Genomic DNA, 27,666 nt, shown 5'->3' with positions numbered 1-27,666 from the left:
TGGAGTATGCTCCATACCCTCTCCGGTTGATTGAAAGGAGGCCTGTGCCCAGCAGTGGGACGTATATAGGCTATTTATGTTTATGTAATTGAATTAAAAGCAAATTCGACAATCATTGATTTAGGCCAACAAAAATCCACCAGTTGGAGACTTCTCCTGCAGAGTGTGCGGTAGAGTTTGCCGCTCTAGGATTGGCTTGCACAGCCATGAAAGAAAGTGCATTTCTTCGAGGCAATGACGTCATAAATCGTCTGAAACAGACGTATAAGGCCAATGATGATGATGATTTAGGCCTGTGCTGGATTCGAACCTGCGACCTCGAAGTGAGAGGCAAGCGTTATCCTCTTAACGCCGAGATTTTCAGACGCAATAGTTAAACAATGGCTTTTGGATCTTAAAAGAACATTCGGTCTTACGACTTTATACCAACTGGGCTACACGGCTGGGATATTCATAACTTGCAATACTCACTGTTATTTTCGTTATAGTGTGAGTTTTCCTTCCTCGCGCGGTCTTCTTCTGCCGCAGAATTGTTGTTATCCGCGTCTTTGGTTGGCGGCCCGTTCAGGCTCGTGTTCTGTGGCTGATCCTCCAGAGATCTGTAACAAAACATGAATATATTATTCAACAGCTCATGCATTAACAAACCGTCCTGGTACGGCTTTGAAGTAGACTGCTCTGAGCGCCATCTCAGTCGCGTCAGACAGAGTACTGCGGGGCGGAAGGCAAGAAGGAAACCACTGCAGTTACTTTTTACTAAAAGTCAAAACACGAAATTACTATGGAATTTGTATGAAAAAACACACTGTGACGTCATAGAAAAACATAATAAAATGTCGGAATAATTATTACGTTCTTCTTGATTAAAATTCATAAATAAGTTAAATAGAAAAAAGAAAATGTTTTTTATTAGTTATAGATCAGGGGGGATTAAAATGGCCACATCGAAGCAATTCATCTAAGAAAGCAATATTGCTATTTGACGTTTGTTTGCATTGCGCACTTACTTTTATATGCGCAAATGTCAAATTGCAATATTGCTTTCTTAGATTTGCTTCGATGTGGCCATTTTAACTCCTCTGTCTTCATTTAGTAATCACAATTTCATAATTTATCTTGAACCTGGTACGGTCACGAGCATTAATATGTATACACTTTGGTACCATGTCACATTAACTTTTTTGGCAAATTCAACTGTAAGTCTCACTAAATGTCAAATATGTTAGTGCGATAGAGTCCTAAAGTGGGTACATTATATTGGTCATGACTGTACACAACCCAATGGAATATAATCGTGAGTTATGTATGTAAAGTATCTCACATAACATAAACAGCCAATATACGTCCCACTGCTGGGCGCAGGCCTCCCCTCAATCAACCGGAGGGGGTATGGAGCATACTCCACCACGCTGCTCCACTGCTGGTTGGTGGAGGTGTTTTTACGGCTAAAAGCCGGGACCAACGGCTTAACGTGCCCTCCGAAGCACGGAATCATCTTACTTTTTCGGACAAACAGGTGATTCAAGCCTGAAAAGTCCTTACCAAACAAAGGACAGTCTCACAAAGTGATTTCGACAATGTCCCCATCGGGAATCGAACCCGGACCTCCAGATCGTGAGCCTAACGCTCTAACCACTACACCACAGAGGCTGTTAAGTATCTCACCTATGGCTTATATGCTCAGCGTCGCTGTCCTGTGAGCGCGGGCGCAGCACCAGTCGCTTGCGGCTCGGCTTGAGACTCAGCTTGTCTTCCAACGTCGCGTCAGACTCCTCCAAGCCGTCGAACAAGGACTTCTGCAAGATAAATTGATAAAGTTATAACATAGCAACACTCCTGTATGCTCGAAGGGGTAGGCAGAGAAAAAGAGAGAGAGGGGTGGGGGATTTCGGGACAGAAAAATCCACTTGATATCAACTCAGAATCATGGTCTGAATCATACCTCAAAGTTTTCGTTACGATGTCACTAACATCCTGTATAGCAATGTATTAGTTATTTCTCGCCTCACGGTATAATAGTTACTAACCTTGAAATGTTAGCTGTCACTTTTGACAGGTATGCTCAAAAGTGACAGCTAACATTTCAAGGTTAAAACACATAATAACGGGTTCTCGGGAGACTCCCGATATTTCGACACTGTTGCAAGTGCCATGATCACGGGATGACTGATGACATTGGAGTGGAGTAGGTAGATCTATAATTTTCTACGGGCAGACATCTGTCTACCCTCTTTCTTTGCCGCTTGTTTATATATTTGATATCGCAATGTTCGGAACCATCTGAACTCGCACCAAACACACTACGACAAATCGCACTCACTGTGTCCTCACGTTTTGTCACCACATTAGGCCGTTTTAAGCTTTTTACAACACCTACCACTGGATTCCACAAGCTCGATAATAACCGCGTAAACTTAACTTTTCTAAGTTAGCCCAGCTGACGTCATCCCAACCTGCGTCGCCAGTTCATAATAAATAAATTACCCACGACCAATGTCTTCTTTTGAACTTTTAGTAAAAGATTTACTTACAATTGTAATGATTTTTATTATAAATGTGACAAGTAATAGTAATTAAATACATTAGTCAGTAATTCACTTAATTTTTTTCAGCATCTGTATTCAGTTGCGAGTATTGGTAACCACTACATAGTATAAAACAAAGTCGCTTTTTCTGTCCCTATATCCCTATGTACGCTTAAATCTTTAAAACTACGCAACGGTTTTTGATGCGGTGTTTTTAATAGATAGAGTGATTTAAGAGGAAGGTTTATATGTATAATAACATCCATTAAATAGTGGAGAAATACTGTTATTTTTGAGGTTTTTAATGTGATGTCGAAAATAATTTCATTTTTTCCTCGGCATTGCACTCGAGCGAAAGGTCCCTAGTATCTAATTATATAAAAGGAGAAACTGACTGACTCACTGACTGAAATATCAACGCACAGCCTAAACGGCTAAACGTAGACACTTGAAATTTGGAAGGGACGTAGCTTAGGTCCCGTAGAGGTGCACTAAGAAAGGAATTCCCGAAATTCCCACGGGAACGGGAATTAGCGGGAAAATCCTTTTGTATGAAAAATCTGAACCACTTAAGTTAGACGCTTGAAATTTGGCATGCACTCCCACACACATAAAGATCTCTCTTTTATAACAAGCCACGCGGACGAAGTCGCGGGGAAAAGCTAGTTAACAACAAATGTTTCTGGTGCCAGCACTTACTTTATCGTGCGTTGTGGGCGGGTGTCTGAGCTTCAACCTGGCCGAGGAGTCAGTGACGCGGTAAGGGCTGGAACTGTCCAGGACCGCCTTCACAGCCGCCGGGTTGGTCGGCTTCAGGACTTCCGTTGACGCCGCTGTTGACAAATTACATCATCATTAACACATGACATAGAATAAGGAGTAATACGGCCTCCGTGGTCCAGTGGTTTGAGCGTTCGGCTCACGATCCGGAGGGCCCGGGTTCGACTCCCGGTGGGGACATATCACGAAAATCACTTTGTAATCTCTAGTTTGGTTAGGACATTACAGACTCATCACCTGATTGTCCGAAAGTAAGTGTGGGTTGTCAGGTGGAGTACCAACCTCATCAACCCTGGTGTCAGGGTTATTATTGAGCCGCCAAAGGCCCCCCTGACAAGGCTCATGTAACGACTACATACTTACATCAGTTATTAGTAACCGGGACCAACAGCTTAACGTGCCTTCCGAAGCACGGATCATCTTACGTTCGGATCAGGTGATCAGCCTGTAATGTCCTAACCAAACTAGGGATCACAAAGTGATTTTTGTGATATGTCCCCCAATGCTCAGCCACAGGACCACGGAGGTCATTTCTTAAATGAGTGATGACTCACCAGTTTCCGGCGGGAGGTCCTTGAAGAGCGGCGAGTCTCCGTAGGGGCGCGCCACCAGCGTCAGTATCTGCTCGTGCACATTGCCAGCGGCCGATGCGCCCGATAGGTTGTTGCTACAAATACATATAAAGTTTTGAGACTTAACAGTTCTTACAAATCTAAATATATAAAAGGAGAAACTGACTGACATATCAACGCACAGCCTAAACGGCTAAACGTAGGCACTTGAAATTTGGAAGGGACGTAGCTTAGGTACCGTAGAGGTGCACTAAGAAAGGAATTCCCGAAATTCCCACGGGAACGGGAGTTAGCGGGAAAATCCTTTTGTATGAAAAACCTAAACCACTTAAGTTAGACGCTTGAAATTTGGCATGCAGGTACCTTAGTAAACTTAAATGCTTAGTTGCAACAGGATATTGCAAAATTCCCACGGGAACGGGTGTTAGCGGGAAAAAACATATGTATGAAAAAATCTAAACCGCGTAAGATACGAGTAGATGTTTTCAATCTAGCATGCGTGCATACCTTAGTAAATAAAGTTTAGTTATGGCTGTATTTTTAAAAATGGGAGTTAGCGGGAAAAATGTTGTATGAAAAAATCTAAACTGCATAAGTTAGATCCTTGAAATTTGACATGCACTCCCAACACACACAAAAATCTCTCTTTTATAACACGCCACGCGTACGAAGTCGCGGGCAAAAGCTAGTACAAATATACTTTATTGCACACAACATACAAAACTAGTTTTATACAAAACATACACGAAAGTTACAGTACCTAGGTAGTTCTTCTATCGTGTGGGTTGTGAGGTGGAGTACCAACCTCATCAACCCTGGTGTCAGGGTTACTATTGAGCCGCCAAAGACCCCTGACATGGCTCATATAACGACCTATCTTATCCTTTTGGGAACTGGTCTTTCAAAAGTATTTTTTTTAGACGTGACTTATTGTAGATTTGCCGCAGATGGCAGTTACTACTTGGCCGTGCAAATGGGGAGCGCTGAAGGCTCTCACCCGGTACAAAATTTAAGACAAGAGGCCTGAGAGTGCCCAGTTAGGCGCAAACCTCGACTCAGGGCGTCGTCTGGAGAGGAAGAAAATTTGAAAGAATTAATCGACCATAGTGGGTCGATAGCGATAAGCGCTGAATGAGGGAAATCACCGAACACGCCGGCGGGGTCGGTATCGGGGTTCTGAAGTGTTTGGTGTCGCGAGCTGATTGGCCGCCTCTATGGCAAGTTTCAGGCATTTCACAAATATAGTAATTTTTAGTACTTACTTGGCAAGAGCTGAGGTGTTGGCCCCGAGCCCCCCGAGGCCGAGCGAGGAGCCCCCGAGCGTGGACGTGTTGCTGAATAGGCCTCCGCCCCCCAGCCCGCTGTCCAGACCTGAACATGTACATGATGCTATTTACGAATCGTTAAAGCAAAACCTTAACAAATATGACCATGTAACAACAAAAAATATAACCAAGAAGCGTCACAGATTATCTTTTTAAAAAATAAGTAAGAGGAATTTTCCTGTACCCTCGGCAGCTGAATAAACGCAAAATAAAATAAATAGAATAGAATAGAATATGTTTATTTATCAAAAAAAAACTTAAACATGTATACATTACTGGTGGACCCCGCACTAGGGAAACCCTGTATCGCAGAGGTCCTGAACATTTGTTATTACCAAACACTTTTAAATAAACCGGCGAGCTAGCCTTTCATAACAGTACTATTATAACATATTAATGTACAATTTAGAATAAACAAAAGTAAGTAATAGGAAACAATAAAAAAGTTACATTTTATTTGGCACATTTCACGACAAAGAAGAAGATAAAAGTGCAATAATAAAAAAAGAACTGAAAACTTAAAAAAAATCCAAGCGTCCTTACCCTTACCTGCGGAGAAGTTGGCTGCGGGCTGCGTCTGGAACAGCGAGCCGCCGCCCAGCGCGCTGAACGGCTGCGCGGCCGGCTTGGCCTGGAACGAGGGGGCGCCTAATCCCGCACCCAAGCCCCCACCTGTCGCCACACACAAAAAAAAAGTTATACCCGGTGTTAGTGACATCGTAACGAAAACTTCGAGGGATGAGGGATGATTTAGGCCATGATTCTGTGTTGATATCAAGTGGAATTTTGCTTCAAAATAATTTAAAAAAAACACACACTTGATATAAACTCAGAATCATGGTCAGAACTATCCCCCTCAGTATTCGTTACGTCGTCAGTAACACCCATGCATACTTGTATGGCTATCTGTACGGTCACGAGCATTAATATGAATACACTTTGGTACCATGTCACATTAACTTTTTTGACAAATTGAACTATAAGTCTCACTAAATGTTAAATATGTTAGTGCGACAGAGTCCTAAAGTGGGTACATTATATTGCTCATGACTGCACATACTTGTTCGGGGTGTCGTAACGAATACTGAGGGGGATGATTTAGCTCATTATTCTGAGTTAACATCAAGTGGAATTTTCCATCGCACTTTCTTCGGTCGTCTCCTCTCACTTTTCTCATTATATTCCCTTAATCCCTCCTCATCACATGCCCATACATTTTCTTTTTTTATTCCCTTTGATGGGTTTGCTCTTGGCCCCAGAATTGCCCGAAGGCACTGACGAGCCCTAAGATGGAGCTCGCCCAGAAGATGCCTATTCACTCTGGCCTTGAAAGCACCCGGGTTATATGCATTGGAAATACAGAAGACGGCAGAGAATTCTACTCCCTACTACTCCCACGTGGGTTGTGAGGTGAATTACCTTACCTTATTAAATTATACCCGTCATTTTCTTATCAGCCGAAAAGGAAAGGGACGGGTAATCAACAGGTATAAAAGGGCTATGAACCTTTCTGGCATATCTCAGTGGCGCCACCTAGCGGATTTTTCAAAACTGCGGCGCACGATGAAACCTGTGCAAATCGATAGGGAACACTTGTCTGAACAAAAAAGCTTTAATGGACCTATGCTCTAAAGTGTCACGTTTTCAAGATATCTAGCTTGAAAGTTACGAAAAGTGTCGTATGGATAAATCGATTTTACTCTTTATCTATATACAATCGTAATATAGTGACAAAGTGATTGATTATACATGAAACATTATTTAATATACAACATATTTATCTTATTGAAAAAATGAAATTAATAAATACTTGCAACAACATTAATGGTTTTTGTCTTTGCTACATTATATAGGAAGTACATAGGTACTTAACTGTGCACACCTTATCTAAGGTTACTAATTGCAAACCGAGTTTATCAGTTTGTGTTATGTATGATATAGGCGTCATTTACTCCTTAACTTGATTTTACTTGACACAACGACAGGATCTAATGAAATATAAAATAAAGTTTACATTTTTATATACGCAATGCGTTTAGTGCGGCATCATTAGTACTCGTTAAAAAGCAGAAATCTCGAAGTTTAAGAAATCTGTGTAAGAGAAACAAAATGGTGTACTTATTAACTGCCATTTTGCTTTCTCGTTTAATTCCAGGAACTACGAAAATGGAGGTCCTTTGTTTAAAGTTGCACGAATTTCTATTATTTCGGCGGAATCAACAAGGATAGCGAATAGCCATACAATAAGTGTGAGTGAGACAACATCATACAATAAATACAATAGGACGATTGGCAGCCGGGTGAACTTTCAGTCAGTTTGCCACTTTCATCTTCAACGTGCGCACGCGCTTTTCTCTGTTCTGAGACTCTATCCTGTTCATTCTGTTGTATTTGTTACCACTGTTGAGTTTGTTAATATTCCTCTTGAGTTTGTTAGTATTTTTGTTGACTTTGTTAGTGTTATTGTTGAATTTGTTGTTGTTGTCTTGGCAAGATGTCCAGTCATGTTGGTGCCAGGCAATGTTTTTTGTTGTGGTGTAAGCACTGTTCGTGGCCCGCGCCGAAGATCTCGGCGTCCTATACAGTCTTACTTGACAACTGAAGATTATTTTGCTAGGCACCCCAACATCCTGAATTATGCTCGCCACTTATTTGACGATCGAGAGCTAAGTAATCATTGCAAAAACTAAAAATCTCAGTATGCAATATATCTGGTATCTATATTATAGTCCCTGGTCAGTATAATACATAAAATTACAATATAGTATAATTCGGCTCGTTTCTCAATCGTGCTTTTCATAATCGAAATGTCATATGAAAAAAATTCGTGTATGGAAATAATATATCCTACTTTATCGAAGCTCTCATTATGTAGCGTCTTAGACGAAGTGTAATCAACGCAAAACATTTTTAACAGAAAGTCGTCAACTTATCTCTATTATAATTAGCCAGAGATAGCTCTTACGCCAAGCGTATCACTTGTGTACCAGACTTACGCTTTCAATAGATTTTATAGCCAACTATTACCACTTAATTATGTATAATAAATGATATTTGCATTTTTTTGTAACAGTAGAAAGTAATCAGTTCATATTAATGCAAGCACAACGGTAAGGCTGTTTTTTCATCTGACATGTGCTACGTTGCTAGGTTTAATATCCACCAATCAGATAATTGGGTCTGATTCTGATCGGCACAATGAACCCGATTGTAGGGTATGCTACGTAGCATCTAGCATGTTACTGGTGGAAACGCAGTCTAAATGTGACGTACTTACTTCATTATTGATGGAACAGTATTCTTATCGTTTCCAGCTAACTACGCAATACCGAATATGCCACATTTAAAAGAGGAAGTGAGGATTGCTTGCGCTCTAATAAATGCCTTCGGAAAACGGGTGACAGATCACCCACTCGTAAATGAAGTAATCAACGATATATACCTTAAGCACGACGCCCCAAACTATCTGTGCGAGTTTGTAATACAAAACAATTTAAATCAACGCAGAACCGCTTTCCAAGCTATAAACTCAAGTGAAGGCTTTCAACAGTTGCCCATCTTATCATATGAGGATCTGTTGATAATGTCTCTGGGGCCGTATCAAGTGACGCAGGCAAGAAGCTACTATGGCGAACACCTAAAAGAAAACGGAACGTTTTTCATTGAAGTGTATGAAGATGTTGAAGTTGACTATAATTTAAATCAATACAACATAGTAGTTTGTGATCCTTGGCTGACAAGAGCACCCGAGGCACCAGAGCAACAGAATTTATTTTGTATATATCTTGCTAAATAATAGTTTGAAAAACAGAAATAAACTTGTCGGTCACTATTGCAGCTGTATAGTTGGAAAACGGATACTCGGGTGCTGTGCTCATGTCATGTGCATAGTTTGGTATATGGGATGAGCTCGACACCAAGAAATTCAACCCCCTGCTGCCTTTTTAGATCAAGTTATTATTTCTGATGAAGAAGAAGATTGATTATTCAAGAAGACTGATATTCATTATCCTAATAGGTACGAATTTGTATAAAAAAAGCCTATTTGTTATAACTATATACACTGTATGTATTCAATAACAATTAGTATTGATTTCATTTTTAAGCAAAATATAAATAACTATATGACTACTTTTACGATGTTTTATTTCATACTTATAAAAACACAACTAAGAAAATCGATGAATAATTGAACAATGTGTTCATGTAATATGATTGTTATGAACTAAAAAGCTTAAGGTCCCGTTGCATTGAAGGCACACACCCCATTGGTGTGTCTATACGAACTAGGTATGTTCCATACACTGCTGTAAAGTAGTCCTAAAAGCAAATTTTCACACCCCACCTGCTTTCACTGTGATTAGACATTTAAGCTGCCTTTCATTGAATAAACATAAAAACTCAAAAAGTGTGAAATTGTTAGACAATCATAGCAAATAACTTTGAGCGTGATTACCACGAGAATAAGTCATGAGCTGTACATGTCACGACTCGTTTCTGGATTTCTTTTAAGTTACACATAAAAGTAAGTTATAGATATTTATTTTATCTATTTTCTATTTATTTATTTTTCAATAAAGTAAATATGTGGTATATTAAACACTAATATTCCATGCATAATCACTTAGTCACTATATTCCAATTGCATATAAAAGTAAAATCGATTTGTTCATACAACACTTTTCGGAACTTTCAAGCTAAATATCTTGAAAACGTGACGCTTTAGAGCATAGGTTCATTAAAGCTTTTTTGTGCAGAAAAGTGCCCCTTATCGATATGCACAGGTTTCATCGTGCGCCGCAGTTTTAAAAAATCCGCTAGGTGGCGCCACCAGGCTATGCCAGCCTCCATAGTGAAATGTTCAATGCCCTTTAAGGAACACACGTCAATTTTAAGCAGAAATCCAAAACAACCGTCTAAAACTTTTAGACAGCACGTCAAACGGATTGCATACCAGCGAGATGCCTATTTTATTCGCCCGGGTTATTCATTCGTTTTAAAATTAACTTGTTGACAATCATCCGTCCCTTTCCTTTTCGGCGGATAAGAAAATGACGGGTATAACTTAAAGTAAAATTAGGAGGTGTCTGCAGGAATCGGGACCATTGTCAAGACCAAAAATCTTAAATTCTCTAACTCACCGAGTCCAGTGTTTGTGGTGTTGAAGCCGAAGGCGGGTTGGGAGGTGGCTGGCTTGCCGAAGGTGTTACCACCGCCAAATAATGTTCCCGTGGTCGACGTGTTGGCTCCAAAACCGCCGCCCGACAGTGAGCCGAAAGCTGAGAAACATTACAACAAACATAACATAAACAGCCTATACACGTCCCACGGCTGGGCACAAGCCTCCCCTCAATCAACCGGAGGGGGTATGGAGCATACTCCACCACGCTGCTCCACTGCGGGTTGGTGGAGGTACTTTTACAGCTAATAGCCGGGACCCGCGACTTAACGTGCCCTCCGAAGCACGGATCATCTTACTTTTGGACAATCAGGTGATCGGCCTGTAATGTCCTAACCAAACTAGGGATCACAAAGTGATTTTTATATGTCCCCACCGGGATTCGAACCCGGGACCTCCGGATCGTGAGCCCAACGCTCAACCACTGGACCACGGATGCCGTTTCCACCGGGGTAAGCAGATACTATGAAATCCTTTTTGCGTCTTTTTATAATAAATAATTTATTCTATAAATTTAACTCACCAGGCGCTGCTGATCCGAAGGTGGGCGCGGTCGTCTGCTGCGGCTTGTTGGCGAACAGGCCTCCGCCCCCGAAGGCTCCGAAGCCCGCCGTGCTCGCCGGCGCACCGAACCCGGTTGTCGCTGGCTTCGCGCCGAACAACCCACCCGTCTGTGAGGATTATTATATTTGTTTTTGAGTCTACAACATTTTTTTCTCTTTCACACACGTATCTTGCATCTCTCTTACTCGTTCATCTTGTATTATCTTACTCTTTTACCACATTAATTTAACAGCCACGCTCTTGTCGGTGAAGGAAAACATCGTGAGGAAACCCACATTCCCGAGAAATGCATTTTCGGAGGTAGGTAAACTGTAAGTAGGTAGGACCTACTTACTTACAGTTTTAATGATTTTTATATATGTTGTTCGGATCACGAACAACATATCTATGGATATCATATCTATATATATGTCTATGATTTTGGTTACTATAAAAAAGGTATTGTCATAGACAAAGATGGAGAGTTCCTTCTTAGCATAAAAAATTGATGCATAATTAATATTTTCTTGTGTTAAAAAAATAGTTGAAAAATATACAAGAAACAAGTGTAAAATGTGTAAATATGTGAGAAACAATAAACCTTTTAAATACAACTTTATGTGGTCGTTTAATTAGAATGCCAGCAAACCAATCAACAATTAAAACTGGAACGCATGTGTCAAGTGATATTAATTAAATACGTTAGTCAGTAATTCACCTGGTAGAACGCTTGCCTCTCACTTTAAGGTCGCAAGTTGGAATCCAGCCTAAACCAATGATTGTCGAATTTGTTTTCGAACTCATGTTTGGATCATAAATGTTTATCACGTGCTCAGCGGTGAAGGAAAACATCGTGAGGAAACCCACATTCCCGAGAAATGCATTTTCGGAGGTATGTGACCTAACCTGTATTGGGTTTTCCCTTCGCGGGTTGGAAGGTCAGACGGGCAATGACTTCTGTGAAAAACCGGATCTGTCAAATGTTCAGGTTAGGTAAGCGGACCCTGTAAGAAACGGGATAATGCTAGGGGGAATGATGAAAATCATTTTTAATTTTCATTTGTCATTAAGATATACATAAACAGCCTATATACGTCCCACTGCTGGGCACAGGCCTCCCCTCAATCAACCGGAGGGGGTATGGAGCATACTCCACCACGCTGCTCCCATGCGGGTTGGTGGAAGTGTTTTTATGGCTAATAGCGCGGACCAACGGCTTAACGTGCCCTCCGAAGCACGGAATCATCTTACTTTTTCGGACAATCAGGTGATTCAAGCCTGAAAAGTCCTTACCAAACAAAGGACAGTCTCACAAAGTGATTTCGACAATGTCCCCATAGGGAATCGAACCCGGACCTCCAGATCGTGAGCCTAACCCTCTAACCACTAGACCACGGAGGCTGTTGTGTGTGTGTGTGTGTGTGGCATTAAGATATATCCGTGTTTATTCCCCTGCTCCCTCCCACATTCATGAGGAGGATTACCTGAGGTTGCGTGTTGGAGCCGAAGCCAAAGGTAGGCGCACTGCTGGTGCCGAAGGTGGGCGCCGCCTGGGTTGTAGTACTGCCGAACAAGCCCGTACCTGGGTAAAAAATACATTTTAAACAGAATACATAGATTTTATACGCACTTTTATTTATGGCACAGACACATAGGGACAGAGAGAGAGACTTGTTGAAATGTGGTGTTGGAGGAGGATGGAAAGAATAAGTTGGACAGAAAGGGTTACAAATGAGGAAGTGCTAGTAAGAGTAAGGGAAAAAAGACAAATACTGAGAATTATTGAGGACAGAAGAGGCAAGATGATTGGATACCAAATAAGACACGACGAATTTATTAAAAAACATCATAGAATGAAAGAGAGGAAGGGGAAGACCAAGAAGAGCTTACAAGGAACAGATTAAAGAGAAGGTTAACGTCGTGTCTTATAGGGAAGTCAAGGAATTGGCCTTTGATAGACTGGATTGGAAAATGTTACACCGACAAGAGCGTGGCTCTTAGTTTTTTGGGGCACAGCTGAAAATCAGCGTTGTGACTCTCCCCCAATGTCGGAGTGTCACAACATATTGCTGAGCTGACATCCCTTTTTAGAGATAAGGTTTAATTATGATGTTCACTCCTACTGTGTACCTATTTCATAGGTTTACCTATACCTACTTATATCTAAAACAAATGATTTCTATTCTATTTACTACTACCGTAGATTGAACATCAGCGCTCAAAAAGTGGGACGCAAAGTTACCGTTAATATAACGTTGACAGTACTTTACCTGACGGCCTCTGTGGTCCAGTGGTTGAGCGTTGTGCTCACGATCCGGAGGTCCCGGGTTCGAATCCCGGTGGGGACATATCACAAAAATCACTTTGGTTAGGACATAACAGGCTGATCACCTGCTTGTCCAAGTAAGATGATCCGTGCTACGGACGGCACGTTAAGCCGTTGGTCCCGGTTACGTTAGTCAAGATAAATTATGAAATTGAGATTACTAAATAAAGACAGAACTTAAACTAACAAAAAACATTTTCTGTTTTTTTTCTATTTAACTTATTTATGAATTTTAGTCAGAACGTAATAAAAATTCCGATATTTCATCACGTTTTCTGTGACGTCACAGTTTTCGTTTTCATACAAATTCCATAGTAAATTCGTATTTTGAAGTTTAGTAAAAAAGTAACTTGATTTGATTAGTTGAAAACTAGCCTAATATATGCCACAGACTATGTAAGACGAATGAGTTTACCAGTAGTAGAGGCGGCACCGAATGCTGGTTTAGCGGCCCCGAACAGCCCGCCTGTCGTGTTTGTGGTGCTCTGCGCGTTGCTTCCAAACGAGAAAGTATCTGTGGACATCATGGAATCCTTCAATATCATGTACGGTCACGAGCATTAATATGTATTCACTTTGGTACCATGTCACATTAACTTTTTTGACAAATTGAACTGTAATTCTCACTAAATGTCAAATATGTTAGTGCGACAGAGTCCTAAAGTGGGTACATTATATTGCTCATGACTGTAAACCAAAACAAAACCAGGTATGCTCAAAAGTGACAGCTAACATTTCAAGGTCAGCCCAGCTGACGTCATCCCGCCCAGTGTTGCCATTTCGTAAAAAAATAAACTACCCAAGACCAATGTCTTTAATTTACTCTACTAAGAAATTTGGATCTTCTGATAAAAGATTTACTGGAATGGAAAATGCTGCACCGACAAGAGCGTGGCTATTAAATTGATGATGATGATGAATAAAATATTTGCTTACAATTTTAATCATTTTTATATACGTGACAAATGATAATAATTAAGTACGTTAGTCAGTAATTCACCTGGTAGAACGCTTGCGTCTTACTTTGAGGTCGCAAGTTCGAATCCAGCCTAAACCAATGATTGTCGAATTTGTTTTCGAATTCATGTTTGGGTCAATCAATCAATCAATGTCTTTATTGTGCTAGATATTTAGGTCATTTACATTTGCAGTTGTTATTTACATTATTAAATCGTCCTCTAAATACTACCTTTGCAGGCATACACAAGTTTTAAAATACACATTACATGGAACTTAAATAATAAATATCAACATATTTGTCACAATTTTCGCCATTAGGTCATAAATAAACTGAGTATGTCACAGATTTCTTCGGCAATACACAAATTATGCAATTTTGGACAATTACACAAAACAAACAAAAATTATAGGACATGTCAAAAATATAGAATAACAAGACAATTACACAAGGCAAACAAAATTATTAGATATGTCAAGAATGTAAGATAATAATAATAACATTTTATTTATATTGTAGGAATTCATGCAAACTATAAAAACACATTTCTACCAACCATGCCAGTCATAAATGATTATCACGTGCTCAGCGGTGAAAGAAAACATCGTGAGGAAACCCACATTCCCGAGAAATACATTTTCGGAGGTATGTGACCTAACCGGTATTGGGCTGGTTTTTATTTCGGGTTGGAAGGTCAGACAGGCAGTCGCTTCTGTGAAAATCTGGACCTATCAAATCTTCAGTTTAGCTAAGCGGACCCTGTGAGAAACGGGATAATACTAGGGGGATGACTTGACTTTGATCAGAATAATAATGGGTGGAAGATGTGTTGGGTGTAATGAGAAGGTCAAAAACTGTCTGTTATCCATAAAATTACAAGGTTAAACGAAGACAAAACTGCCCCATCTACAGTTTTTTGAGGAACGGAGCCTGGGAAGACAAGAATGGCTCTTAAATTAGTCATGATGATGTGGTGAGCCTGGAAAGACCCTCATTGTATTGTAAAACTCACTGGTCTGTCCAAAGCCGCCAGTGGTGGCCCCCAGACCGCCGCCGCCGAAGACAGTTGATGCTGTTGTGGTCGCTGTTTGGCCGAATGCTGTAAACAAACACAGTGTTATCATACATAAACAGCCTATACGTATTAAGTTAAGCAACTTTCGCAAAGGCCGGTCATCAGTTACTTTTTACTAAACGTCAAAACACGAAATTACTATGGAATTTGTATGAAAAAGCACACTGTGACGTCATAGAAAACGTGATAAAATGTCGGACTTATTATTACGCTATTATAATGCCCACTCAACAAGCACCTATTTAATTTAGGCATAACGGACAGCCCACTTTGCAGAGGCTGTCTGGACGCAGAAGAAACTGCCCCCCCATGTAATCCTGGAATGCACGGGAGTGTCAGCACAACGGGCAAAAATCCTCAAAGGAATGGGGTCGCTCCGCGAAGCCTGTGAAAACCCCAGGAGGCTTCTGAGCTTCTGGAAGGAGTTAGGTTGGCTTACGTAGTCAACAATTACAGGCATAATGGGCCATCTTAAAGTCTAAATGCGGAAAACAGAGCCCACTAACTAACTAACTAACTACGCTATTATAAAAACAAAATCATAAATATGTTAAATAGAAAAAAAGAAAATGTTTTTCGTTAGTTTCAGAGCTGTCTTTATATAGTAAACAGAATTTCATAATTTATATTGAATCTAGTACGGTCACAAGCATTAATATGCATACATACTTTATATGCATATATACTTTGATACCATGTCACATTAACTTTTTTGACAAATTAAACCGTAAGTCTCACTAAATGTCAAATATGATAGTGCGACAGGGTTCTAAAGTGGGTACATGATATTACTCATGACTGTCATCATCAGCAATTTAAGAGCCACGCTCTTGTCGGTGCAGCTTTTTTTTTTATGTGACTTATTGTAGATTTGCCGCAGATGGCATTAACTACTTGGCCGGACAAATGGGGAGCGCTGAAGGCTCTCACCCGGTACAACGTTTAAGACAACAGGCCTGAGGGTGCCCAGTTGGGCGCGAACCTCGGCTCAGGGCGTCGTCTGAGAGGAAAAATATTTGAAAGAATTAATCGACCCTAGTGGGTCGATAGCGATAAGCGCTGAATGAGGGAAATCGTCGACCACGCCGGCGGGGTCGGTATCGGGGCTCTAATGTCGGTGCAGCATTTTCATACTTTTTTTAGGGAAAAATAGAGCAGTGGTTTCCCTGTTGCCTTCCGCCCCGCAGTACTCTGTCTGACGCAAGTGGGCCCCTCCCACTTGCGTCAGCGCATGACTGTACACGACCCAATTATATTACTCACTGGAGCCCCCGAAGAGCGGCTTGGCCTCCTGCTGCTGGAAGCCAAACACGCCGCCGCCGCCGCCCTTCCGGCCCGCCGTGTAGTCATCCAGGCGGAGCTCCTCCAAGGATTTACCCTCGTATTCCTATCAGAAATAATAATTCATAATCATTTATATAACGGCCTCTGTTGTCCAGTGGTTGAGCGTTGGGCTCACGATCCGGAGGTCCCGGGTTCGATTCCCGGTGGGGACATATCACAAAAATTACTTTGTGGTCCCTAGTTTGGTTAGGACATTACTGGCTGACCACCAGATTGTCCGAAAGTAAGATGATCCGTGCTTCGGAAGGCACGTTAAGCCGATGGTCCCGGTTACTACTTACTGATGTAAGTAAGTAGTCGTTACATGAGCCACGTCAGGGGCCTTTGGCGGTTCAATAGTAACCTCAATAGTAACCCTGACACCAGGGTTGATGAGGTTGGTACTCCACCTTACAACCCACACGATAGAAGAAGATTTATTTAGTTAAGAAAGAAACGCTTACTGGCCCCGATTCTTGCAGACATCTCCTAATTTTACTTTAAGTTATACCTCTCATTTTTTTACCCGCCAAAATGGAAAGGGACGGATGATTGACAGATCTTAATTTTAGGAAGAATGATTAATTAAAGAATAACCCGGGCGAATCAAAAAGGTATCTCGCTGGTATGCAAACCGTTTGACGTGTGCTGTCAACAAAATTCTGTCTTTTTATTGGCCAATGTAAATTTTTTAGACGGTTGTTTTAGATTTGTGCTTAAAATTGACGTGTCTTCCATAAATTTTATGCTTGTCGATTACCCGTCCCTTTCCTTTTCGGCGACACATATAAAAAAAAAGTTTACCTTCATGCAAGTTATGCAATGGTGTTTAATGTTGATGGTCTGCGAGGTGCCTGACTTGACCACCACGTCTGTGCCCACCACTGGGTTGTACTTCACGTGGGCGGTGCCTGCTGTCGCCTGCTGCTGCCCGAAGGTACCTGAAAGTAGATTAATCCATTAATTTTCATCCCCACGTTGAACGGAAATAAACTTAGAATTCATAAATAGGTGAATGTGTCAGCTCAGCAGCGGCCAATGGCTAAGCTTTACCATTGGGTTCACGACCTGGAGGTCTGGGTTCGATTCCTGGTGGATACATCGTCGGAACTACTTGAGTGAGACTGTCCTTTGTTTGGTAAGGACATTGCAGGCTGATCACCTGATTGTCCGAAAGTAAAATGATCCATGCTTCGAAAGGTATGCTAAGCTGTTGGTCCTGGTTACTACATACTGATGTAAGTAAGTAGTCGTTACATGAGCCACGTCAGGGGCCTTTGGCGGTTCAATAGTAACCCTGACACCAGTGTTGGTGAGGTTACTGCAAATTGAAAAATAAACATAACGAAAGTCTCATCCGCCTAAAACTACTGCAGCTTCACAACCTGTATAGCCGGGGAAAAGTTGCAAGAAAAACCTCGGCACAGGGCCCTAGACGTTCTTAAAAAAAACATAAAATATTGTAATGTTTTAACGGAGATACACTATAATTCTATTAAAGTAATTTGGTATTATATTATAATTTATGTACACCATTAACACATATTTATGGAACACGATGTTCGTGCGTCACCCAACAGGGTCCACATAATATCAGCGTCGTGGTTCACGCCGCGACTTGTGCCGAGTAAGGCCCTTTTATCTCAGGTCCACCACCACCTTATGATCATTTCGACAAACATCCGTCTTGCTTTTTTTGTAATTGTTTAATGGAAATTTGATAAGATGTTATTGTCTTTTTTTTGTGTGTGGCGCCTGTTGGCGCTCTATGAAATGAGCGTGCCGTTTGCGGCGAGCGCGCGGTGGTTGTCAATAGAATTTGACAGAGACTACTTCTAATCATCTTGTGACGTCGACGCATCTTTTTTTGTTCTTAACTTTTTATATGTATATACTTTATTGCACTTAACAACTAGTTACATCACAAACAAGAAATGGACGTTTACAAGGGTGGACTTATCTCTAAGAGAGATCTCTTCCAGCCAACCCAGAGGTAGTATTAGAGTAACTGCGGAAGAATAAAAAGAGGTGCAATATATTAAATACATTATAATAATTATATCTACATATAAAACCGTTTAAAAAAATATATATACACAAACATATGCCTAAGCCTCTATAAATATATACACATATAAAATATACTATACCTACATACATACCTATTATATATAACAATATACTTAGACTACGAATACTCTATGGATAAAAAGTGCTCTTTGACTCTCTTCTTAAAAATTAGGTAAGAGGAACTCTCCTGAACTACCCTTGGCAGCCTATTCCACAGCATGGCTGCACGGACGGAAAATGAGTGAAAGCCAAAATTGGTATTGGTCCTAGTATTGGTCCTATTTTATCCAACTTCTGTTATTTAAACATCTTAATTAGTATAATTACATCTTTAAATCGAACAACAAGCATCTTTATTGAAAAGTACCCGAAAAACCCACTGGAGCAGATCGGCTACAACAGCGCCCTTTTATAATAAACTATTTCTATTCTATTCTAGATAAATAAGCACACAAAACTCACCAGTATTGTTAGAGAAGAGCCCCCCGCCGAGGGTGGAGCCCTGCTGCGCGAACAGCCCCGTGCTGGGCGCGGCGGAGGCGCCGAATAGGCCTCCGCCCGGGGTCGCCGCCGCGGTCGTGCCGCCGAACCCGAAGCCTGAGAGAATCGTACGATATAATATGAGCCTATAGCAATAACAGTTAATTGCAATTTACAACGGAATATAACAGGGCGTTAGTGACATCGTAACGAATACTGAGGTAGATGATTCAGACCATGATTCTGAGTTATTATCAAGTGGAATTTTCCGTCGCAAAATTCATGATTTTTTTTTTTTGGTGTTTTCAAATTATTTGCGATGGAAAATTCCACTTGTTATTAACTCAGATTAATGAGCCGAATCATCCCTCTCAGTATTCGCTACGATGTCACTTACACCATGTACAAGTCCAAACAGGTAGCCATACAAGTATGGGTGTTAGTGACACCGTAACGAATACTGAGGGGGATGATTCAGGCCATGATTCTCAGTTGATATGAAGTGGATTTTCCTGTCAGAAAATTTATGAAAATTTTAGTGTTCTTCAAGTATTTTCCGTTCCGTGCATTTGCGACGGAAAATTCCATATTATATATATATATAAATAACGGTTGGATTGAGAACCTCCTCCTTTTTTGAAGTCGGTAAATAACTGATTTAAGTAGTTGGAAACCAGTTCTTGACTCACCGGCAGGCTTGGCCCCGAAAGCGGAAGTGTTCTGCGCATTGCCGAAAAGCCCTGTAGAGGTATTACTGGCCCCGAATAGTCCACCCGTCGACGTGCTCGCCCCAAACCCGAACCCGGCCGAGGTGTTACCGAAGGCAGGTGTCGCGGTCGACGTGGACCCGCCGAATAACCCAGTCGAGGTATTCGACGCGCCGAAGAGACCTGTAGACATCACAAACATAACATAAACAGCCTATATACGTCCCACTGCTGGGCACAGGCCTCTCCTCAATCAACCGGAGGGGGTATGGAGCATACTCCACCACGCTGCTCCAATGCGGGTTGGTGGAGGTGTTTTTACGGCCGGGACCAACGGCTTAACGTGCCCTCCGAAGCACGGAATCATCTTACTTTTTCAATCACTAGGCATATTGAGCACACCTGGTTTTCTTATACCATGACCAAAACAATATGTTAGTTTACTAATATGGGGAACTGTCAAAATTTAAGAACACTCAACAGTAGCGACACCTGATGGGATAAATATTCAGTTTTTATCCCCGTTGTGGCCTGAAAAGTACCTCGGTATTTCAACCCACAGCACCAACAACTGTCATATTTGTTTAAAGGGTTCAACTTTATAAAGATATACTGTACAACGGGTCTGGTCACTGAAGGACGTAATATACGATCCCGACGACCCGATTACTCTAGCCATAGAGGCAGCCAATCAGCTCGCGACACCAAACACGTCAGGGCCCCGATACCGACCCCACCGGCGTGGTCGACGATTTCCCTCATTCAGCGCTTATCGCTATCGACCCACTAGGGTCGATTAATTCTTTCAAATATTTTTCCTCTCAGACGACGCCCTGAGCCGAGGTTCGCGCCCAACTGGGCACCCTCCGGCCTGTTGTCTTAAACGTTGTACCGGGTGAGAGCCTTCAGCGCTCCCCATTTGTCCGGCCAAGTAGTTAATGCCATCTGCGGCAAATCTACAATAAGTCACGTCAAAAAAAAAAAAAGGTCTGGTCACGGTGCCTTCAACAAACATCTGTTCACACTAGGTGTCACAGACAGCCCCCTGTGCAGAGCCTGCATGGAGGCGGAGGAGACAGCGGCTCATGTTCTACTGGAGTGTGGAGGAGTCGCCAACTACCGGGCCAGGCACCTCGGCCTGACGGGGTGCCTCCCCGAGGTGGTCAGCAACGTCAAATGACTGTTAAGACTTCCTTGGGGAACTAGGCTGGCTGGAGTAATCCAGCCGTTTCAGGTATCACGCAAAATAGGCGCACAGACGTCGAGTTGCGGAAACCGGCCCGCGAATACCAATACCAATCAAAGAGCACAAGTGCAGTCAGTGAGCCTAGCGAATTATTTGTAAAACAGTGGTGAAATTATGAACCATTAGTTGTTATAATTATTAAATAAAAGTCTGGTACCTTATCAGATTGGGCCCAGAAAACCCGGGCGTGGTAGTTTAAAATCAAATCGTTAATCACACGATAATCAAATTATATTTCGTATTCTGAAGCGAATTAACAAAAATCAGGCGAATCTAATGAGATTAAATTGGATTACGAAGAACAAAGCGATCCGTCGTCGTCAACCGTTCCGTTTCACGCTCGTTCAAAAAAGTGTCGAGTCTTCAACGGTTGTCAATTGACAAGTGAAGTTTCACTAGTGTGGCCACTCTTGTCCATAAAATTACCACAAAATAATAATTATCTTAAATAAAACTAGATGGCGCTATCGACGCGCCGTCATTTTTTATTTATTTATTAAGGTACATACAACATTACAGTATGGCCCGAAGCGCTGTATGACGAGAAAACAATATACAAACTAATACAACAAAAATAAACATTGAATGAAAAAAAGAAACAAAAAGAAAAATAAAACAAAAAGAAAAAAATAATTTATGTTTTGTAACGACATATCTGTACCGTCAGTGAAAAGTAATACAACTCGAGTTGTACCTTTGAGTTATTAGCACACACTTCATGTTTAAAAAATTATCTTTCTTTCTGTCTAATAATTCTCTTAACTGTAGCTATTATAAATACGGAGATAATTATAACCTGCGGGCTTAGCACCGTAAGAGCGCGACTCTTTCTCGCCTCGACATACGTCACCCGTCACTCTCTCACAGTACTGCACAGAAAGAGACAGATGATCTCTGCCGCGGCGAGAAAGAGTCGCGTGCCTACGGTGCTAAGCCCACAGGAGGTGTTAATTGCAACCAGGTAATTTACTACTTTGCAAAAAACTGATTGGACTTTTGCAGATTATCGTACATACCTCCCGTAGCCGGCTGGGTGGCGTTGGCGCCAAAGGTGGTGGGCGCTCCGAAGGTGCCCGTGGCAGGCTTGAAGCCCCCGCCGAACGGAGACGCCGTCGCCGCCGTCGTGTTGAACGACCCTGGTAACACCACACACAATTAATCATCACTAATTTAAGAGCCACGCTCTTTTCGGTGTAGCATTATCCATGCTACTGTTTTAGGGGAAAATAGGGCAGTGGTTTCACTCTTGCCTTCCGCCCAGTACCACACCCCGGACACTTCGTACAAACAACTTCGTTTTACATAGACACCACACATTGATATTATCGTACACGCGCATCTGTGTGTGTGACGTCTGACGCCATACGATTTAAGTCTAAACTATGTTCGAGGGGGGTGAGGTAAACCTAGCTTAGACGCTGGCGGGGAGCGGAGAGTTGCCGGTCTATACGTGGTATTATTCCTTATTCTATGCCAGTACTCTGTCTGACGCGACTGGGATGGCGCCCAGAACAGTCTTATTTCAACTCCGTAGGACTCCTGTCCTCCGTCTCTGAATATCACTGACAGTTACTGCTACCCTCTGTCAGGTTCCAGGTTACAGTCCCTGTGACGCGCCCCTTCCGTCCTGCATTTCTTTTTCTTATATTTAAATATTAAAAAAAACTCACCGAAGCCAGAAGTGTTCGAACCAAAAGTAGGTTTGTTAAACATTTTGTCGGTTTTCCTCTTTTTCTATTGTTTTCCTCTGCCGCTTTCTTCTTTATTTAAAATGTCACAGACACTCGGACATCTTGGATTCTGAAAGAAAAAATAAATTATTTATTACCATTAGTAAGATGATTCTGTGCTTCGGAAGGCACGTCAAGCCATTGGTCCCGACTATTTGCCGTGGAAAACACCTCCGCTAACCCGCAGTCGCAGTGGAACAGCGTGGTGGAGTATGCTCCATACCCCCTCCGGTTGATTGAGGGGAGGTCTGTGCCCAGCAATGGGACATATATAGGCTGTTTATGTTTTTATTATTATAAACTTGCGATTCAAGATGGATTCCCATGATTATGGTTCCTCCCCATATCATTAAGTACATAATTATGTGAAATCACCATGGTCCTGTGGTGCACCGACTTGCTTCTCAAATGGAGAGCACCTATTCGCAACCTGGTACCAATGAGTTAAAAATTTATCTCAAGTGCAGTCACTGACACAGTTGTCTCGACCATCATAGACGGCGATACGGCGCACCTACCACGTTGGTCTAACAGAAAGCTCGGTGAGGTGTGGGTACTTAGTTCATATTGCGATGGATGTACCTCTGACCACCCCAATTGGGATATAGTGACAGAACCACACCACTTTTAAATTATCTATATGTCGACGGCGTCATTAGCTTTATAGATTTGATCATCTCTGTACGGTCATTAGTAAAGATCGAGTATTACTGAAACGCAAGCACCAATCCAGTGCTTCGACGGAGTCAAGGCAGGTAGTGCGCGCATGCGTTGTAGCTAGCCAATCGAGTGAGAGAGAGAGTGGATTGTTTATACAGATTAAAAACCTGTACAGAATGTTCTTGTAAGCTTAATTGAGCAAATTGAATTGAACATAGACTGGATGAAAGATAATACATCATACGCGTGTATCAACTCACGCCTATTTCCCACCAGGGTAAGCAGAGACTATAGAATTCCATTTGCTTCGATCCTGACACACTTCAGCAGAGGAAGACCTAGAAGGACGAAATTGGAGATGCCCAGAAGGAAGCCAGAGAAGTGTGTCAGGATCGAAGCAAATGGAATTCCATAGTCTTTTACCCCAGTGGGAAATAGGCGTGAGTTAATGTATGTATGAATTGAATTCCTTTCACCAAGGCATAGCAAGTTATAAGAAAACAGATAATAATAAATTAACTTCCCACCTCAGCAATATCACAAGATGAATTCCCTTTCTAAGAAACTTGAAACTTCACAACAAAATACCAAAAAACACAAAAAACCAGCAGAGTAGCACAAAGAAGATTGTTTGTAAACAAATGATTTATAAAACCGAATGCGCATTCTGTTATAGCTACCACATTTACTCTATGACTCATAGGTACAGTTGGCTAAATAAAACTTATACATTTTACTTACTAATACAAGATATAAAACTTTCATTTTTCTGCATAAATATCTCGAAAAGTCTTCTAATTATTTTCAAATAATTATTCCAAGATTATTCTAAATTCAAAATTGTTTTTTTTTAAAGCGAAATTAATAAGTTTTCAAATAAATAGAAGGTTTTTATTTGAGATGACTGTACACATTGCACAACATTTGAAATTATTGCACAAGAATTTAATATTACTGCATTTTCAGTGAAAGTATTATCCTGTTGTTTCGCAAACATACGCAAACTCACGCCATCAGTCCGTACGAGGGTGGGCAGAGCCACAAGTAATCTGTGAACTTACACTTATTGTAAGTGAAGAATGGTAAGTGTAAGAGAAATAACTAAAAATGCTTAAATATGTAAAAAAAAAAGAATAATCATTCAACCAATAATCGTACGGCCATTAGTCAAAAAATAGCAACATACATTTTCAATATTATTTACGTTGTCCAGGCAAAAAAAAAAAAAAATTTGTGGTCAAATTTTTAGTTTGTGCTCTGATCAAAACTTCAAAGAATCTGTGCATGTATTACAAGGGTAGTTATTCAAAAAGAAATATCTATTTTAAAGCATTGTGGCATACCTTCAAATTCCAGCTCTAGTTCTAAACCACTAATTTTGACTTTAAACTATTTAGACTATTTTGAATACCTGTTTTTTTCAACCTTTGATGGGTTTGTTCTTGGCCCCAGACTTGCCCGAAGGCATTGACGAGGCCTAAGATGGAGCTCACACAGAAGGTGCCTGTTAACTCTGGCCTTAAAGCACCCAGTTATATGCATTCGAAAATACAGAAACGGCAGTGAATTGCAATCCTTGTTTGGATAATAGATAAGAAATGGTTTCCATTATTGAAACTCTGCAATAGGCCTATGTTATATACCACACCAGCTAGCATTAAGCTTAATCTTGTAGATTATTATGTTTTGTTTTAGTTATTTTGGTGCTATGGAGTATAGTGTAACATAAATCTTGCTGTATATATATTTAGATTTAGTTTAGCAGTATAAATAATTGAAAGTTAATGGCCAGCCTAATTATTTTTTAATAAAAAATGTTTTACCAATGTGGTGAAATGTAACCTTGATTAAGAAATATTCAGGGCAACCTCGATTAATGTAAACAAACCTCATTTTGCCAAATAATCAAACGAATATGTCAAGAATATTATAAATAAGGCTAAAACATGCTATTTCGGTGTAAATATCTCGTGAACAATAACAAAATACTTGGAAAACTAACGAAATCGGCGAAGAAACATAACCTAACAAAACAATCAGTATTTATGTGATATTACGGAAAGACATTACATACCAGTCACAATTTTGAATATCACCAACACTTATGCGAAAATATTGCTTCTTTTTTTGGATTTTCGCAGTAAAACGTAAATATAACACGAGAATTTCGTATGTTTGAAATGCCAAACAATGACGTATAATCCGACAAAATATAGTAGGGTCTACGGTTGCGTTCTGCGATTTAATCGAATTATTATTTTTACTTTTGTCTACTTGTTAAAAACGTGAATATTTCACAGTTAATCAGAAAAGCATAATAAATTTATGTGAAAATGTTTAATTAAACAGAAAATCACATAGTAATAACTTATAAAATAGCTATCAACCAAGAAATTTTACAAAATAGAGAACATTATAATACAATATTCGATGTTTCAAACGCACTTCTAACGGCAAGCATTTAAAATCAAGACCTCCCCAAAATGGCCGGTTAGCGTGCATCGCATATTGTTTCCTGCGTGATTTTCTTCAAACTTACATGAAATTGGCAAGTGAGATTCTTCTTATTTGATGAACACTTTATAAGGAATGTCTTTAAATCACTATTATCCACAAATTCACTTTAAAACACACAAATTCAAACAAAAACTGCGCTAGCAATTTTCATCAACCACCGCTAAGTGACAGATGTCCACTGGTGTTACCAGTAAATATATTTAAGATCTACTATATTAGTGTTGCCATATTTAGTATCCTTATTTTTCTATATTTTTATTTTTTCAAAGTTGTTTCAAAGATTTTTATAAGCAGCGAGTTCAAAGAAAATGCTATTTTTACATGTTGATATCGATTGCTTATCACTCTTGGTTATTTAACGTTGTTGTTACAGCTAAACATACGTTTATGTACGAACACAAATGGGCGCTACGTTCCCTAGGGGAGTAGGTAGAATTACATGCAGGGGTATTAGTGAAATCCTCTCAAACGAGCGTTATTTCTAAATAAATCTACTTCTATAATAATAAGCTCATGACTACTTTCTAAGGGTAGCAGAAGTCAGAGCTAATAACGCAAGATGAACCTAAGTACCCGCGTTTTACTTTTAGTAACGCGGACTGTCTGCCACGGTCGCACTTACGCGGTAAGACCGGATTTCCACTGACGCGGAGATAGGCGGAGAAGAGCGGAGATGTGCGGATTTGACCAATCACAGCGTTCGAGAGAGCGAAAACCGAAGACGCTCTGTCACTCTCTCCCTCACGGTGATTGGTCGATTCCTGCACATCTCCGCACAACTCCGCACAGCCCCGCGTCAATGGAAACGGACAGAATTAGACAGAATATAGTAAGAACGAGATTTTTTTATGGAATGTCCAGCAAGGTATGGCTCACCTTGGCTCTATAGCGTACAGTCATGAGCAATATAATGTACCCACTTTAGAACTCTGTCGCACTAACATATTTGACATTTAGTGAGACTTACACTTCAATTTGTCAAAAAAGTTAATGTGACATGGTACCAAAGTGTATACATATTAATGCTCGTGACCGTACATGCAAAGATAAATTATAAAATGCCAATCTAGAAATAGAAGCTCAAAAATCAATCCCATTTCACTTTTTGAATGTTATTTACGAATTAAGTAACAATGAGTACGACGTTTGACCGCTTTTATTGATGACGTCACAGGACAGTATTTGCATACAAAATCCATAACAAAACTTCAAAAACTTTCGTTTTGATGGTTCGTAAGTATCTCATTTGACTAGGTTGTCAAGTAGCCAACCATGGCTGCGTTTCCATTGAAGCGGAGATGTGCAGGAATCGACCAATCACCGTGAGGGAGAGAGTGACAAAGCGTCTTCGTTTTTCGCTCTCTCGAACGCTGTGATTGGTCAAATCCGCGTCAGTGGAAACTCGATCCTAAGATTCATAAATTAAAAAATACTTATTCTTTAAAATTGCCTTAGCTATTTTTGAACGCTTCACTGTGAAACATACATTAGCTCACGACTATAATACCCAATAGGGGTAGTCAGAGGTACATCCATCGCAAGATGAACTAAGTACCCACACCTCACCGAGCTTTCTGTTAGACCAACGTGATAGGTGAGCCGTACCGCCGAAATACTAGTATAATAAGGCAAAATAAATGAAACGACAAG

At 40.8% G+C, this 27,666-nt stretch overlaps 1 protein-coding gene across 1 annotated transcript in view; it reads right to left on the bottom strand.

Annotated features, from left to right (window-relative positions):
• Nucleotides 1-26,181, bottom strand: part of LOC126379635 (nuclear pore complex protein Nup98-Nup96) — a 61,539-nt gene extending 35,358 nt beyond the window's left edge. Inside the window, exons 1-18 of the mRNA XM_050028470.1 lie at nt 26,039-26,181; nt 22,780-22,909; nt 22,126-22,245; nt 19,846-20,046; nt 19,139-19,273; nt 17,411-17,547; nt 16,547-16,670; nt 15,221-15,307; nt 13,666-13,764; nt 12,409-12,506; nt 10,905-11,052; nt 10,344-10,481; nt 5,746-5,874; nt 5,140-5,248; nt 3,860-3,972; nt 3,225-3,358; nt 1,666-1,796; nt 472-599 (exon numbers count right to left, since the gene is read on the bottom strand). Of these exons, the coding sequence (XP_049884427.1) occupies nt 472-599; nt 1,666-1,796; nt 3,225-3,358; nt 3,860-3,972; nt 5,140-5,248; nt 5,746-5,874; nt 10,344-10,481; nt 10,905-11,052; nt 12,409-12,506; nt 13,666-13,764; nt 15,221-15,307; nt 16,547-16,670; nt 17,411-17,547; nt 19,139-19,273; nt 19,846-20,046; nt 22,126-22,245; nt 22,780-22,822 (2,074 nt within the window). The 5' untranslated portion in view covers nt 22,823-22,909; nt 26,039-26,181. The remainder of the gene's footprint in view (nt 1-471; nt 600-1,665; nt 1,797-3,224; nt 3,359-3,859; nt 3,973-5,139; nt 5,249-5,745; nt 5,875-10,343; nt 10,482-10,904; nt 11,053-12,408; nt 12,507-13,665; nt 13,765-15,220; nt 15,308-16,546; nt 16,671-17,410; nt 17,548-19,138; nt 19,274-19,845; nt 20,047-22,125; nt 22,246-22,779; nt 22,910-26,038) is intronic.
• Nucleotides 26,182-27,666: the final 1,485 nt, after the last annotated feature.

This window comes from Pectinophora gossypiella, chromosome 29 (assembly GCF_024362695.1).
Source record: "Pectinophora gossypiella chromosome 29, ilPecGoss1.1, whole genome shotgun sequence".
In the NCBI taxonomy this organism is placed as follows: domain Eukaryota; kingdom Metazoa; phylum Arthropoda; class Insecta; order Lepidoptera; family Gelechiidae; genus Pectinophora; species Pectinophora gossypiella.
The sequence above is the reverse complement of the archived record's forward strand: the minus strand, read 5'-3'. Positions and strand labels throughout refer to the sequence as shown.